This window comes from Atta cephalotes (genome assembly GCF_000143395.1).
Source record: "Atta cephalotes unplaced genomic scaffold scaffold00001, whole genome shotgun sequence".
Lineage (NCBI taxonomy): Eukaryota > Metazoa > Arthropoda > Insecta > Hymenoptera > Formicidae > Atta > Atta cephalotes.
In genome coordinates this window covers 13,965,644-13,979,043 of record NW_012130065.1, presented here as the reverse complement: position 1 = coordinate 13,979,043, position 13,400 = coordinate 13,965,644, and the positions used below count along the sequence as shown (strand labels likewise).

The 13,400-nt window shown below is 32.4% G+C and overlaps 2 protein-coding genes across 2 annotated transcripts in view; one reads left to right on the top strand and one right to left on the bottom strand.

The window, feature by feature from the left end:
- Nucleotides 1–1,793: 1,793 nt before the first annotated feature.
- LOC105627562 (pancreatic triacylglycerol lipase-like) lies at nucleotides 1,794–3,665 on the top strand. Its single transcript, XM_012208847.1, has 6 exons — nucleotides 1,794–2,300; nucleotides 2,367–2,470; nucleotides 2,635–2,936; nucleotides 3,078–3,167; nucleotides 3,273–3,518; nucleotides 3,592–3,665. Exons 1-6 carry the CDS (start codon nucleotides 1,794–1,796, stop codon nucleotides 3,663–3,665), a joined length of 1,323 nt encoding a protein of 440 aa, XP_012064237.1.
- A 1,052-nt stretch (nucleotides 3,666–4,717) lies between these two features.
- Nucleotides 4,718–13,400, bottom strand: part of LOC105627551 — a 15,027-nt gene continuing 6,344 nt past the window's right edge. The window contains exons 3-9 of the mRNA XM_012208836.1: nucleotides 8,981–9,069; nucleotides 8,822–8,901; nucleotides 7,731–7,855; nucleotides 6,715–7,185; nucleotides 6,274–6,603; nucleotides 5,924–6,076; nucleotides 4,718–5,137 (exon numbers count right to left, since the gene is read on the bottom strand). Of these exons, the coding sequence (XP_012064226.1) occupies nucleotides 4,718–5,137; nucleotides 5,924–6,076; nucleotides 6,274–6,603; nucleotides 6,715–7,185; nucleotides 7,731–7,855; nucleotides 8,822–8,901; nucleotides 8,981–9,069 (1,668 nt within the window). The remainder of the gene's footprint in view (nucleotides 5,138–5,923; nucleotides 6,077–6,273; nucleotides 6,604–6,714; nucleotides 7,186–7,730; nucleotides 7,856–8,821; nucleotides 8,902–8,980; nucleotides 9,070–13,400) is intronic.

The following is a 13,400-nucleotide window of genomic DNA, read 5'->3' as shown; positions in this document are numbered from 1 at the left end:
ATATATATATATATATATATATATATGTATATACATATATATATATATATATATATATATACCCAATATATATATATGTATCGGTCAAAAGTTTGGACACACTACATGATTTTCCCGATAGCATGCCGTAATGTAAATATAGAAATTACAACCTATATTACTCGTAAAAATAATAAGAGATAAGACATCAATCAAAAACTTATTGCAAGATACTGGCCAATTAGTACAAAAGCGCTGATTCGGAGAATCGCGCAAGAGTTGCAAAATAATAAATATATCGATCTTCAATTATACTTCGTAAAAGAAAATTATAATTATATTTTATCAAAACATATTAAAGGTTAATATAAATAAAATAAGGCTGCGAGAATGTTACGAAAATCCGATATTATAATTTTCAATATAATTTCACGCATTCATGATTCTGATATTCAGAATGGATTCAAATAAATTGTGAAAAAAGAGCAAAGATCATCATATTGCATAAGTAGGGCTACTTCAATCGTTAAATTGCTAGAATTGTTCAAATTTTTACAATTAGTGAGAAAGACTATTATAGCCGTTTTATATAGATCCAAACTTTTGATCGGTACTATATATGTGCATGCATGTGTATAAATATAATTTTTACGCATTTTTATGAAAATAGATATAGAATTCATATAATAATTACGTTCGTATACTCATGTTGGAAATATTTTATGTTATTAATTTTAGTTACAGAGTGTCTACCGATCCTTGAATGTTCTTAAATCCTTGAAATTATCCTGAAATTTAATAATATATGTTCTGAAAAATTCCTGAAAAATCCCTACATTTTAGGAACTTATCTGGAACTTTGTCATTCTTTCATTAAAAAAAAATCGAATCATGAAAAAAAAAGAAATTTGAAGTATTTTCTGCGCTTGCGCAAGAACTATATCGATAACGATGAGTATTATGATCAATTTAGATGACATTTAAAAGCAAATGCGGATATTAAAAATTAAACTAATAATTTAATAAAGTGCCAATAAATTAATAATTTCTTAAGATGTTTGTGATATGTTAATAAAAAGAAAAGTATTTAGATATAAGTCCTTCTTTAAAAATGCAATAAGACAAGTTACTACAAGTTAACAGAAAACTTAGATTTAATGTCTAAAATCGAATATAGCAGAGAAATCATCTTTTGTGTTGAATATTCTTTTATTACTTATAAAGTATTAGATATTGTTCCAAATTTGTTTATTTAATTTGTTTAATTAATTCATCATATAAAATTTTAACTTGAATACAAATTATAATATATGTGCGAATCAATGAAAATTAATCAACTAATGAAAATTAATTGATCTGGAAAATTAGGATTTTTATCTAAAATTATCCCGGAATTATCCTCGAATTGATTGATAGCCAGATGATTCCCTCATTTGCACCCTGCCTCAGCACCCTATATTAATCTTATTAATAACTAATTTTAATTATGTAATATGAGTCAAATTAAAAAATTAAAATTGTTTTTCCACTTTTTTATCAGTTAAAATAAAAAGAAATATTGACTCTTTCTAAATAAATGAGAAATATTACAACATTATATCGGTTTCTAACTTTCGACATATATTATCAGAAACCAATTCATCTTTATTTAATCAATGTTATTTTAACTGTATAAAAGTGAGGATAGTTGTTTATCTAAAAATTTTTCGATTAATTACGAGTCGTCATAGCTTATCTAACAAAATGGGATGATAAGTATTTCATATATACATGTATGTTAAAAGACAACATATCAAAAGCCAATGTGCTAGTCGATGATCACGATGGTATTTGTAATCATTCTTACGTTCACCGTTTTGTACCATTTTTCCATTGGAGAATGTTTTCGCTTATGGCATTTGACAAATGTAACTCAGCCTTTTAAACATGCACTGAATGAAACGACATTCGTCACAACTCTGCCTCTATTTAATGAGACAACTACTCTGACGAATTTCACATATACATTATCCACAAGCAACTCGAGAGAGTTGTTCAGCGATTCCCGACAAGTGGACTGTTTCGGATTGGGAAAGAAAGTCGCGGCGGCTCTGGAGTGGTTCTTTAGCAGTAAACCTAATGGGAGTGACGCCTTGGATGTGCAATTTCTTCTGTCCTCTAGGAAACAACCTCATCGCGTGCAAGTAGTGCTTGGCGAACAGTTCGGTTTAGAATGGACAGACTTTAAAATAGAACGTAGGACGGTGGTCATAATACATGGTTTTCTGTCTCATGGCCAAGAAACATGGATTAGAGACATGGAAAAGGCATTACTCGAATGGGTGAGTCCATCGATTGCAGTCTCATTTTCTAAATAGTCACTCATTTTTTTATGGAATCGTATACAGGGTGATGTTAATGTGGTGATAATAGATTGGAGCGCCGGCAGTAATACGTGGAATTATTATAAAGCAGCAGTTAATACCAGAATAGTCGGATATCAATTATCAAAGTGCGTACACAAAAAGTATATGTGATACATGGTAATTGGTAACTTGTCAGACAATGCAATGAATTCGAAAGAAGTTCTAAATGCCGCGAAGTTTTCGAATGATTGTATTGCCTATATGTATAGTTAATCTGTTAATGCTTTCTAATGTCGACTTGTTCATCAAGATTTATAGAACACGTAACGAATGCTACAATCGCGCAATCGGGCGTAAATAATTGGGGTCCTTTACATCTGGTAGGACATAGTCTCGGTGCTCATATTTGCGGATTTGCCGCAAGAGAGTTGAAAAAAAGGCAAAACAAATGGACTGTGCAGAGAATCACCGGTCTGGATCCGGCGCAACCATGTTTTCGCAAGGCTGATACATCTGTTCATTTACATAAAAATGATGCACCATTTGTCGACGTGATACATACAAATGGTAGATTACTCACGAATCTGGGACTTGGCTTACCCGAAGCTATAGGTAGCTCATTGAAACTTGATCCATCCATAGCTTATCGCGCGCACTTTTTTCTTTTTTACGACAATGTATAACTTTGGAACTGTAATTTCCCAAGAAGCTCGTGTATTTAATCTCTTAAGCCTAATATCATCCTGTAAATAGGTCATGTTGATTTCTACCCAAACGGCGGTAAAACGCAACCTGGTTGTGTACGAACGTCATATTTTGATTACTTACCGATTCCTACAGCTGGTTAGTATAAAATGACTATTAACTAGCTAATGCTAGTATAAAATGATTATCAATTAGTTAACTGGAACTAACAATAAGTAAAAAAAATGGTTGTTACACTTCTAGCGATACAACGAGCGATATGTAGTCACGGACGATCTTACGTCTATCTCACAGAATCTTTAACGTCTGTCACTGCACGCAATTGCAGTTTTTGGGCACACCAATGGAATTTGACATATAGGCATTTTTTACAAATAATTGCGGAACCATGCGATGAAAACATTTGCTCGGAAATGGGCATTAGAGCAGAAATGTACAATCAGCGTGGAAGTTTTTTCGTGGCTACAGCCAGTACCAGTCCGTTTTGTGGTGTGTTGTAGTAATTATATCAAATAATGACGTTATTATTTCGTGATATTGTTACGCAATCATTTTGTTACAGCCAATAGCACCGATGTCATAGAAAAGATAAAAAAGCAATTGCAACAGGATCACTTTGGCCATACGGAGGATTAACAAATTGCGCATTACAATGAACAACTTTTTTGTAAATAAATTAATTATATCAGTACTGGTAGAATATACATATATACTTAATAATTTCTTATACATATATCTGAATAATTGATTGTTTGATACAAATATATAATTATATATGTATACATAATACATAGATAATTTTTTATATTTGCATGCGCACGATTCTCCTCTCGTAAACAGTTTGTTTCGCTACATACTTTCACATGACTCACAAATTTTCAATAAATTACAAAAAAAAATTATACATGCGCGCGCATGTAATCACAATCTTGGCTTTAAAAGTGAGATATATGTACATATACATATACAGCATACTTGAAAAATAATATTCCCAAGCTGAAATATAGTGACAAAAGAAAAGATGTAAATAAATACGATAAGTAATCATAATTTTTATAACGGCAAATTAAAGAAATACACCAGTTATAAAGATTTGTATCAATATAATTTCATGCTAGGAAAGTAACTTTTCAGTAAGATAGATCATGTAATTAAACTTATATTGCTTATTTTTATAAGAATTATAGATATAATACGCATAATGAGTTAAAATGCATTGTCAGAATTAATAAAACTATTCAAAGTCGTAACTCAGACCGATCTTTTTCACAGTATGTTTTAACGATACATATAAACAAGCATTAATTATATATGTATAGTAGTAACAGAGAACAATAAATGTATACGTAGCGCAAAAAAAAATAATAACATGATTAAAATATTTCCGCCAGACCTCGACACTAGATGTATTGAATGTGGTGGTAACTACTATTTGGTATTCTCAAGTAATCTTTATGCGAACTTGTGATCGAATATCCTCGATTTGTGCATATAAAGTAATCATTGCATGTAACATTATTGGCACATTATAATACTCTTATCTGATTTAACGAAGCCAGATGGAAACTCCTGTAAGAGGATACTATTATCATAACACGTGGTCGACGTTTCATCACGTTTTCTTCGAAATGTTAGTATGTATATATCTCCCTATGCATATCAATATAATGTGAAATCATTCGTTTATGCTAATGAATGACTTGGACATAAGTGGCAGGGAATATACCGGTACGGCCTCTACACTCGCCTATCCACCAGCCATCTGGTTGTTTTTGATGAACAGTTATCAGGTCTCCCGGACTAAGACTGAGCTCGTCATTTAGATTCGCGGAATATTGGTAAATCGCTCGGCATTGCTCTGCATGTTCAATTTTAACCGATGGTACTTCCGTACTATCAATTTGATTGTTGTTATCTTCCGAGTGACTGCTAAATTCGTCGAAGTCACTAAAATCATCTTCGTCCGGTGGATTCTCTGAATTGCCGTCACCGGCAGTGCGATCAGCCCAATCGCGAGTTTCACCGTCCTGATCCTTGGTCAAATGCAACTCGAGCTCGTCGTCACTGTCCTGGACTTCGAAAGATTCATTCTTTGCCCAAGAAGGAATCTACAAGGAGATCAGAGAATACAAGATCTTATTTGTTTTATATAACATATGATTTCGATTTTATATATAGGATCAGAGAAAAAGTCTCTTTACTTAAAAAGATCTTTCCCCATATCAATATCTTCGTTAAAAATGATCAAAATTTAAAAAAGGGTTTTTAAAGCTTAAAATCTTTACTTTCGAATGATTATTATATTTTTTGAATTTATGTCAGTTTTGTAATTTTTATATATAGAAAATTACAAACAAAAAAAAATGAAAAATTTTCTTTTCACTTTGTAGGTCTGTAATGTGCCTAAAAAAAAATTTGAGCAAATTTTCGACTATCTTCGTGAAGCTTCTCCTACAAAATCATTTTTTTTTAATGTTTCTATGATTTTTTATTCCTGAGTTACTCGCGAATTAAGTAAAAAGGAACATTCTGATTTTATTGTTCATAACTCCATTAAAACTCGTATCGCAATTAAAAATACAGATTCTTAAAGCTGAAACGTTGTTCTGTCAAGTAGTGTAATTGTCAATTTAAAAAAAATAGAATATTTTTTTTTATCAACTTGTAAAAAGACTTTCCCTAATCCAATATATTAAAGTTCAGGATTACATTGGAATCTCTCATAGTACGCAATTCTGAACGTAATAACGAGATTGTTTCCACTTCTAAACTTATTCTGCGGTATCCTATTAGCCGATTCTATCGTTCCTCAAGGAATTTTATGTTCTATTTCATTAATGAATTAATTCAACTGCCCCTCACAGTTTGAAAAGTTAGCCTTGAAAATACTATACCTTGAGAACACTTTGCTGCAAACCCTGTTTGTCTCTCGAAACTAAAATATGGTCCGATAAGGGATGTTTGATTCGTTTGCTACCCTCCACTTCAGCGAGCGTACCGCTGACTTTGTACCTAGCCGCTTCCAAGTACAACAACATTGAACGCATCTGCCGAAACGTATTTATTTTTTATATAGCGCGCCCGTATTTATTATTAGTACAAAATAATAGTCCTGACTATAAACTTGTTCTTTTTGGCTGAACTTTTGCACCAGTTTATCTTTTTTCCTTTGTTCCTCTAATAGGAAAGAGCCAAAAAGAACAGGCCTTATGTCAGATTAGCAATAAATGCTCGACATACGTACGTGATTTAGTTTATCCGTTACGTTTTGCGTGCTTTCGTCCGCTGCAAACGCCGGAGTCTTAACGAAAGCTCGATGTAATGTTTCCAGGCCTTCTCTACCTCGTCTTTCTCGCTCGAGATCTTGCCTTATCAGATGCAGCACCCTCACTAATGCCTGTTTTCGCCGTTCGCGATTCATCGCTAACGTCACGTGTTCGGCATAGAAATCCGGCAATAATTGTTCCGCGTTCGTCACATCGTGATTATCCATTCGGCGTACGAGATTTTTTAGGATCTCTAAGTCCTGCGACACGTTGCAACTGCGCACGGGCGTTAGTAAGCGATCGGCGCTCTAAGAAAGTATATTTGAGAAATTTAAATTATCTTTATGATAAGTAAGAAAATAGTTGCATGATGCGTGATTGCGCGATTATTTTGATCAATTGTAATGTTCGTATATTACCTGCTGCAATCGCGGCGCGAGCGCCTGCAAGTGCGTCAAGTACACATTGGCGAGATCTTTTAGGGCGCTCAGTCGTTCCTCCTCGAGCAATTCCATTTGCTTCGCGCCTTTCTTCATCGTACTCTCGTACTCGAGTCTGGCCCTCTCGGCTCTCACGCTAACCGTGTAGAATTCGGTATCCGCTCGTCGCGAGGAATCCTCAGCTTTCCTTCGTCTAGTCTCCAGTTTGCTCGCTTCCTTCTCTGTAACGTGATGACTCGACGTCGACGATCTGTTGTTGCTCTGCTGACTTTGACTGATGGTCTGCAACCGTGCTAGATCCTGCAACCTCTCGTTCTCGCGCGCGCACGCAAAGCTCTGCTTTTTACTCTTTGCCGCTACTCCACGCCATTCTTGCAGCGACTTGGATGCTTTGTCCACCGAATTTTCGATGCTCTTTCTCGATCGGCCCTGCGTCTCCGCTACACCCACCTGTGTGTTATATATACATATATCATCCTTTCATTCCTTTCGTTTCTCGATTCAGTTTGTTCAATGCTATTACAAGATTGAATCTTTTCGGTTGCGAGTTTCCATAAAGAGAAAATCAACTTTATGTATTTGTCTGCGCATATGCATATGTAATGTAGTACTGTCACGTCTCAAATTTTTGTCTCATTTTAATATTTGTGATCCGATTCGATGTACTTTTCGCCAGCGAAATAATTCGTAAGATAAATATAAACAACAAGTCTAAAATTGAGACATAAAACTTTAAAACGTTTTTTAGACGTCTTGAAGTTTTATGTCTCAATTTTAGATTTTGTGTTGATGCCAAAGATGTCTTGTGTCTCAATTTTAGACACTTTGTATTGTCTGAAAAATTGTCAAGGTAAATTTTCCTTGAACGATTCTAATTTTGCCGTTTTGCAACCGTGACGTCCGATCGTGACGTTGCGTAAGTACATGATTGCGCATCCAGTCTTTTTCACGCGGTCTTCTGATCAGCGTAATCATCTCCCTAGACTCGGACTTACTCTGAGCGGTTTGGCAAGTTGTTCGCTTAACGCGATGCCCCATAGCCGATGTGCTTCCGCTGCAGCCTCCATCTCCTCGCCGACACACCTCCACGCCTCGTTCACACCTCCGTTGCTATTACCACCTGTATTATGAAAGAGGAGATCTATACTTACAATTAGAAGAGACGATTGCTACGAGCACCGTCTGTATTTCGCAACGCGCCAATACACTGCACTCTCGTTGAGAGATTTACTATACATATACTACTCAAAAGATAAACCGGAATTTCTTACTAATAAGAAGAGGCTACGCTCTGTTCTTCACCGATTTTGATTAAACTTGCAGCAAACTTGTTAGAGGAGCCATGCCAAAAAGCCATTTCCGCTAATGAACTTTAGAAGTCGAGAAATAAACGTTCAAAAATATATCAAAAAATCTAAAAATAGTCCAATATTTCGGAAAATATATTTTTGAGAAAAATGTCTTATACAAAAAGGTAGATTTAATGAGATGTAGTATCTTTATTGATTTAATCATCAACCTTGACTTGATCTTGGCCACTTAATAGTGTTAGATTGTTTCCAGATTTTTGGTCTCCAGATATAATTTAAAATGCTCATTACTCGGTTTCTAAAAGTTCTCATTAGCAGAAACGGCTTTACAGTTCATTTAGTAGGCTCCTCTACAACAAGTTGTAAGTTGATCAAGATCGGTGAAGAGTAGAGTGTAGCCTCTCCTTGTAAGTTATTAAATAGAAGTTAATAAACAGATAAGATTACAGAGAATAAGAAAAAGAGAGCAAAATTTCTTCCTTCTAAAGCTGACCTTCATCTTTTCTTTTATTAAAACTTGCGATTACTATATTTGCATATTCAAGTCTATAAATATACATATGTATAAATTGTGAATTTTCAATATTTCTGACGAATAAAAAAGTCAAGAATCACTCATTATTAATATTTTTTGCGAAAGAGAAATTTCGCATTAAACTTTTGTATTATTAAATAGAGATAGATGCAATTGTTTACGCCTGATTATTGATCAAATATCCTATACTAATGCGATAGACGCATAAAATTAATTTGTACCGAAAATAACCGATAATCACCTTGATCTTTAGCGCAGGCTTTCGTCAGCTTGCTACTGAGTTTGGTCAATCCTTTCGCATACGTAGCTTCCAATTCGGCTCTGAAACGTATTTTCACAATTTTTCATTGAAAAATTCGCATGAGTGTTGAACAATGGGAAGAAAACGTTTAAAAAATACCTTTCATGAAGAATCGATGCCAAGTCCTTGCAAAAGTCGCCTCCTTGTTTGACATATCTTCGCACATCCTCGAAACCGCCTTGTCCTCCCTGCACGTTAGAATGAAATAAAAAATTACGTAATGATAAGACAATGTTATTTAATATTTACATAAAAGAAAGAAAAGCAAACCAAGAAAGAAGCAAGAGAATTTTTTGTCAGAAAAAATATTATTTTTCTACATTTTTTTCTCATCATAATAATCCTGGTAACGATAAATTGATATATATTTTTTTCTATCTTCAACATCACAACAGTCTTTTATAACGTATTTTATATTAAATAATCATAGAAAGTATTGCATTAGAATACAAAAGGAAATATTCTGTACATTGCCTACAATAACACTTTTTTGTATTAGGGTTTTTTATTCTACTTTATCTTTCTTTAGGATATAGTGATTGTGAGACACCCTGTATATATACATATATATATATATACTTGTATAGTAAGAAAACTATTTAAATATTTGTATATATTAATAGCAGTTGTGGTCATTTTCTCCTTTATTTTCTTATGATTAAATTCTTTTGTGTCTTAATAGATGCGCAGTTCTCAACTTGAATAAAATATTGTCGTATCCTAGAGAGAGGAAGTTTCTTTTCTCCAAGACTCGTCCCGGAAGCAATTACGATAAAATCATAAAACACCGCAGCTATAATGGAAAGGCGTTTTGTTCGTGCATGATAAACGTTCCCGTGGCTCGAATATCGCACTTCTTTTCGTTTGCCGCGCCAAGGTGACTGACACTTGATTCGAATTAAAGCTTAATTACAGCCCGAGGTACCCGGTGAAAGTAAGTGTTGACTCGCTTGTAAATAAGCCTTGAAGAAAGTCGAAAGAGCTATATTATATGTGCTAATTAACTAGGATGTATATAGAATATCCTATAATTTTTGATTAATATTTCTGACAGTGAAAGAGAATGATATTTTAAATTAAAAGTTTTTTTCCCAATTTTGATTCAGACCGTTATTTACAAAGTCAATAAAGTTGCTCAATTACGCCCACTTGGAATACGCAGGAATGTAACATGTCATAGGACTCGTACTATACTTACTGTACATTATCTCGATTAAAATTTTATTTGAAATAAATACGAATCAAGAGCTATTAGAATTTTAACTTGTGCTAAATCTTATATTTATGATATTACATAAAAAATAAATTCATACGTTTCGATTCTTAATATGATCCTTTTCAATGAACAGTCTAAAACAATGCTAATTAATTACATCTATCGCTTGTATTAAAAAATGTTATTATAAATCGCTTATATTATAAAATTTTATTATAATTTTTCAGATAAATAAATAAATAAACAAATAATCTACCCATTTATTGATTTATTCATTTATTTATTAATTAAAAAATTATAATAAAATTTTAATCGAAAGAATGTACAGTAAGCGCGAAGAATTCTATGACACGTTACACTCCTTCGTATTCCAGCTGAGCGTAATCTGATTGAGCAACTTTAATCGTTAATAACTCGGTAATGGTTTGACCCAAAAAAAACTTTTAAAACGTCATCTCTTTCAAAATGTCATCCTCTTTTATTCCCAGAAATATTAATTGAGAGTTATGGGACACTCTGTACATATGAAGATATGATAAGGTTTTACAATATTGGTATAAGATATTGTATAATATAGGATTATAGCGAAAGGAATCAGAATTAGTCATCGTGAGTTTGTTGAATACACATTGGATCGTGCTTAAATAAAATGTCATTTGACGATTTCGATAACAGAAAATCACCTTTCTACGAAGTTATTGAAGCATAGCGTGTTAAATACGACTGATAATTCAAAGTCGGTAAAACAAATTGAGTTCTATGTCGTCGATAATTACATTCTAATGATAACGTATACTTAAAAAAATTCAAAACGCAGTCATTGAAGATGAGATTTATAAATCACATCATAGTAAATATAAATCGTATAAATTGTTTGCTTCAAATATTTGCAATGTAAAAATAAGAAGTAAAAAGTGATATCTAAATCAATTTGAAACGATGGAATGTCTGTAGCTAGCTACAGTTTCACATAACGTATAAAAAATTGTCATTTATTAAAATATTCTCGAGTGAGAACGAGTTGAATTTCATCGATACTCGACATCTAGTCATAATGTACAATCATGTTACATAATATCTCTTTAGTGGTAATAGTAGTAATAGTAATAGAAATATTAGAGTCGGCAAGGACATATTACATTTCTGTTCGCAGTCTATGTCATATTCTCGCGATTATAACGTGTACAAGTTATGCAAGATATTAAAAAGTCATTCGCACTGGCTTAAAATCTTAGGAAATGAATCAGGAATATGAAATATTTCTCTAATAAATTTGGCGCGTTTTTTTCTAAATATAATTGACAGTTTTCCAATCGTTAACATATTTTTCTTAGTTGCGTTTTTTTTCTATAAGTTTCATTTTTTTGTCATTGTAATGATAAACGCGTATCATCTAACGCATTTTTGCGCTGTTGATCGATTTCAAAGAGACTCTTTCAGAATCAATATTGCTGATAAAATTCCAAAGATTTTGATCTGATAATATGATGAACAAAGTAGGAGAACATAATTTTTTTTTTAAATTGTTATATAGTATCTATTTCTTTATCTGTGTGTTGTGTACGGAAAGACAATTATGTTTTGTATACAAAACAAAACATTTGTTTTTATAACTTGAAGTTATTATTTATAATTTTCATTGCAATTATTAAATGACTGCACAATTTCACGAGATATATTTGTGTTAATAATATCAACAATATTCGTCATTATTGAAGTCATACAATGAAATCTTACGTTAGATTTGTGCATTATAAAATACTGCCGTTATACATTGTATCATGCGATTGATACGCACATCATCGATTGTCACGCAATAGAACATCTGTTTTATTTGTGACGCGACTAACAAAATGACAGAGCAACTTTCTATAGACTCGATTTAAGTTTTACCGAAAGCGTTTCTTATGGTAATTTGCTATTTACATGTGCACTTCTATCTCGGCATTTCCTCAAGAGAAAGTTAACAATAACGTAAATCATAATCGCGTTAATTATATTAAATGTTAAAAAAAGTTATTAGATATTAATTCAGTCAGAAATGATAATGAAATCTACATAGAATCGACATCGATTCGATGTCGATTCCATTATCATTTCTGACTGGGAAGAAGCGCACCTTCCTAGCAAATAAGACATTATTTGTCGTTAAAATTTTGACGTTAAAATGACATCTTTAACATCAGAATAATATTAAAATAATTACAAATAATGTCAGTTTGCTGGGTAGTTTCGCGATACATTTATTTCATATTAAAATGACAACCACTTAAAGAGTGAAAAATTTCTGCATCAATTTGTAATAGATCTATTTTATATCACGAACCTCATCCTAAATGTTATATTAATTTTCTATAGTAAAAGATTGTTTTGCTAGACTACATATATATGGTACATGTAATAAAACGAGGGAAGGTGTATATTAGTAGAATGAGATAAATTTGTGTATATATGAGAAATTTCTAGAGTCGGCGATACGGCGAAAGTTGTAATCAGTTAGTTGTAATCAGTTAGTGAATTGATAAAATGTCACGCATGGGAAAAACATTCATATATGTATATCCACAGTTTCTAATCTTTTTCACATTTACAACAACAATTTATCTTGGATAACTCTTCTCAGTTTATTGTAATGTAATTATCAGTCCGATACATGTATCCGTTTAATTAGCAAGTAATAATTAAACGCGTGATCAATAATCTATTTGCCAAATGACAAATTTTTCATTTTTCAACTGAATGTGTTTTACAGTTAATCATTGTTCGTTTCAATACAATAGTATTAAGACATAATAAAATCCTAATGTTGATCTGTGGATAACAAATCATATATAATATAAGGAATATAAAGAATATAAAGAATTTATGTATGTTACATTTATACTCATATAAAAATCAAGAGCAAAAATTTCGCCGTTTTCTTATCTCTATAATTTCTTATCTTTATAAATAGAATATTCAAATATTCGCATATTCGCAGGCGACATGACATTTTTTTTTTTACTTTTCTAAATATTTAGGTTATTGCCTGCAGGCAATATTATAATTATATAATTTAGCAATATTATAATAATATAATTTAGGTTATAACCTGCATGAAAAAAGAAACAAAATGAGTAGTCTTACTAGTAAAGATACCGTCTAAGTAGCACAGCAGCATCTGCAAAGTGCTAAAAGCGTTTATATACATTATTTTTAGCGCTTTTTTAACAGTTTGTGGACGCTGCTACTTCAGCGGTTTATAAATATTTTGTTTGAAATTTCTGCCTGTTTCTCTTGCTTGCGCTCTCTCTCTCTCTCTCT

Coding starts and splice junctions, on each gene's coding strand:
- LOC105627562 (XM_012208847.1), top strand. CDS start 1,794: ATGATCACGATGGTATTTGTAATCATTCTTACGTTCACCGTTTTGTAC. Junction 2,301..2,366: donor AAAAGGCATTACTCGAATGG/GTGAGTCCATCG, acceptor AATCGTATACAG/GGTGATGTTAATGTGGTGAT. Junction 2,471..2,634: donor GTCGGATATCAATTATCAAA/GTGCGTACACAA, acceptor TTGTTCATCAAG/ATTTATAGAACACGTAACGA.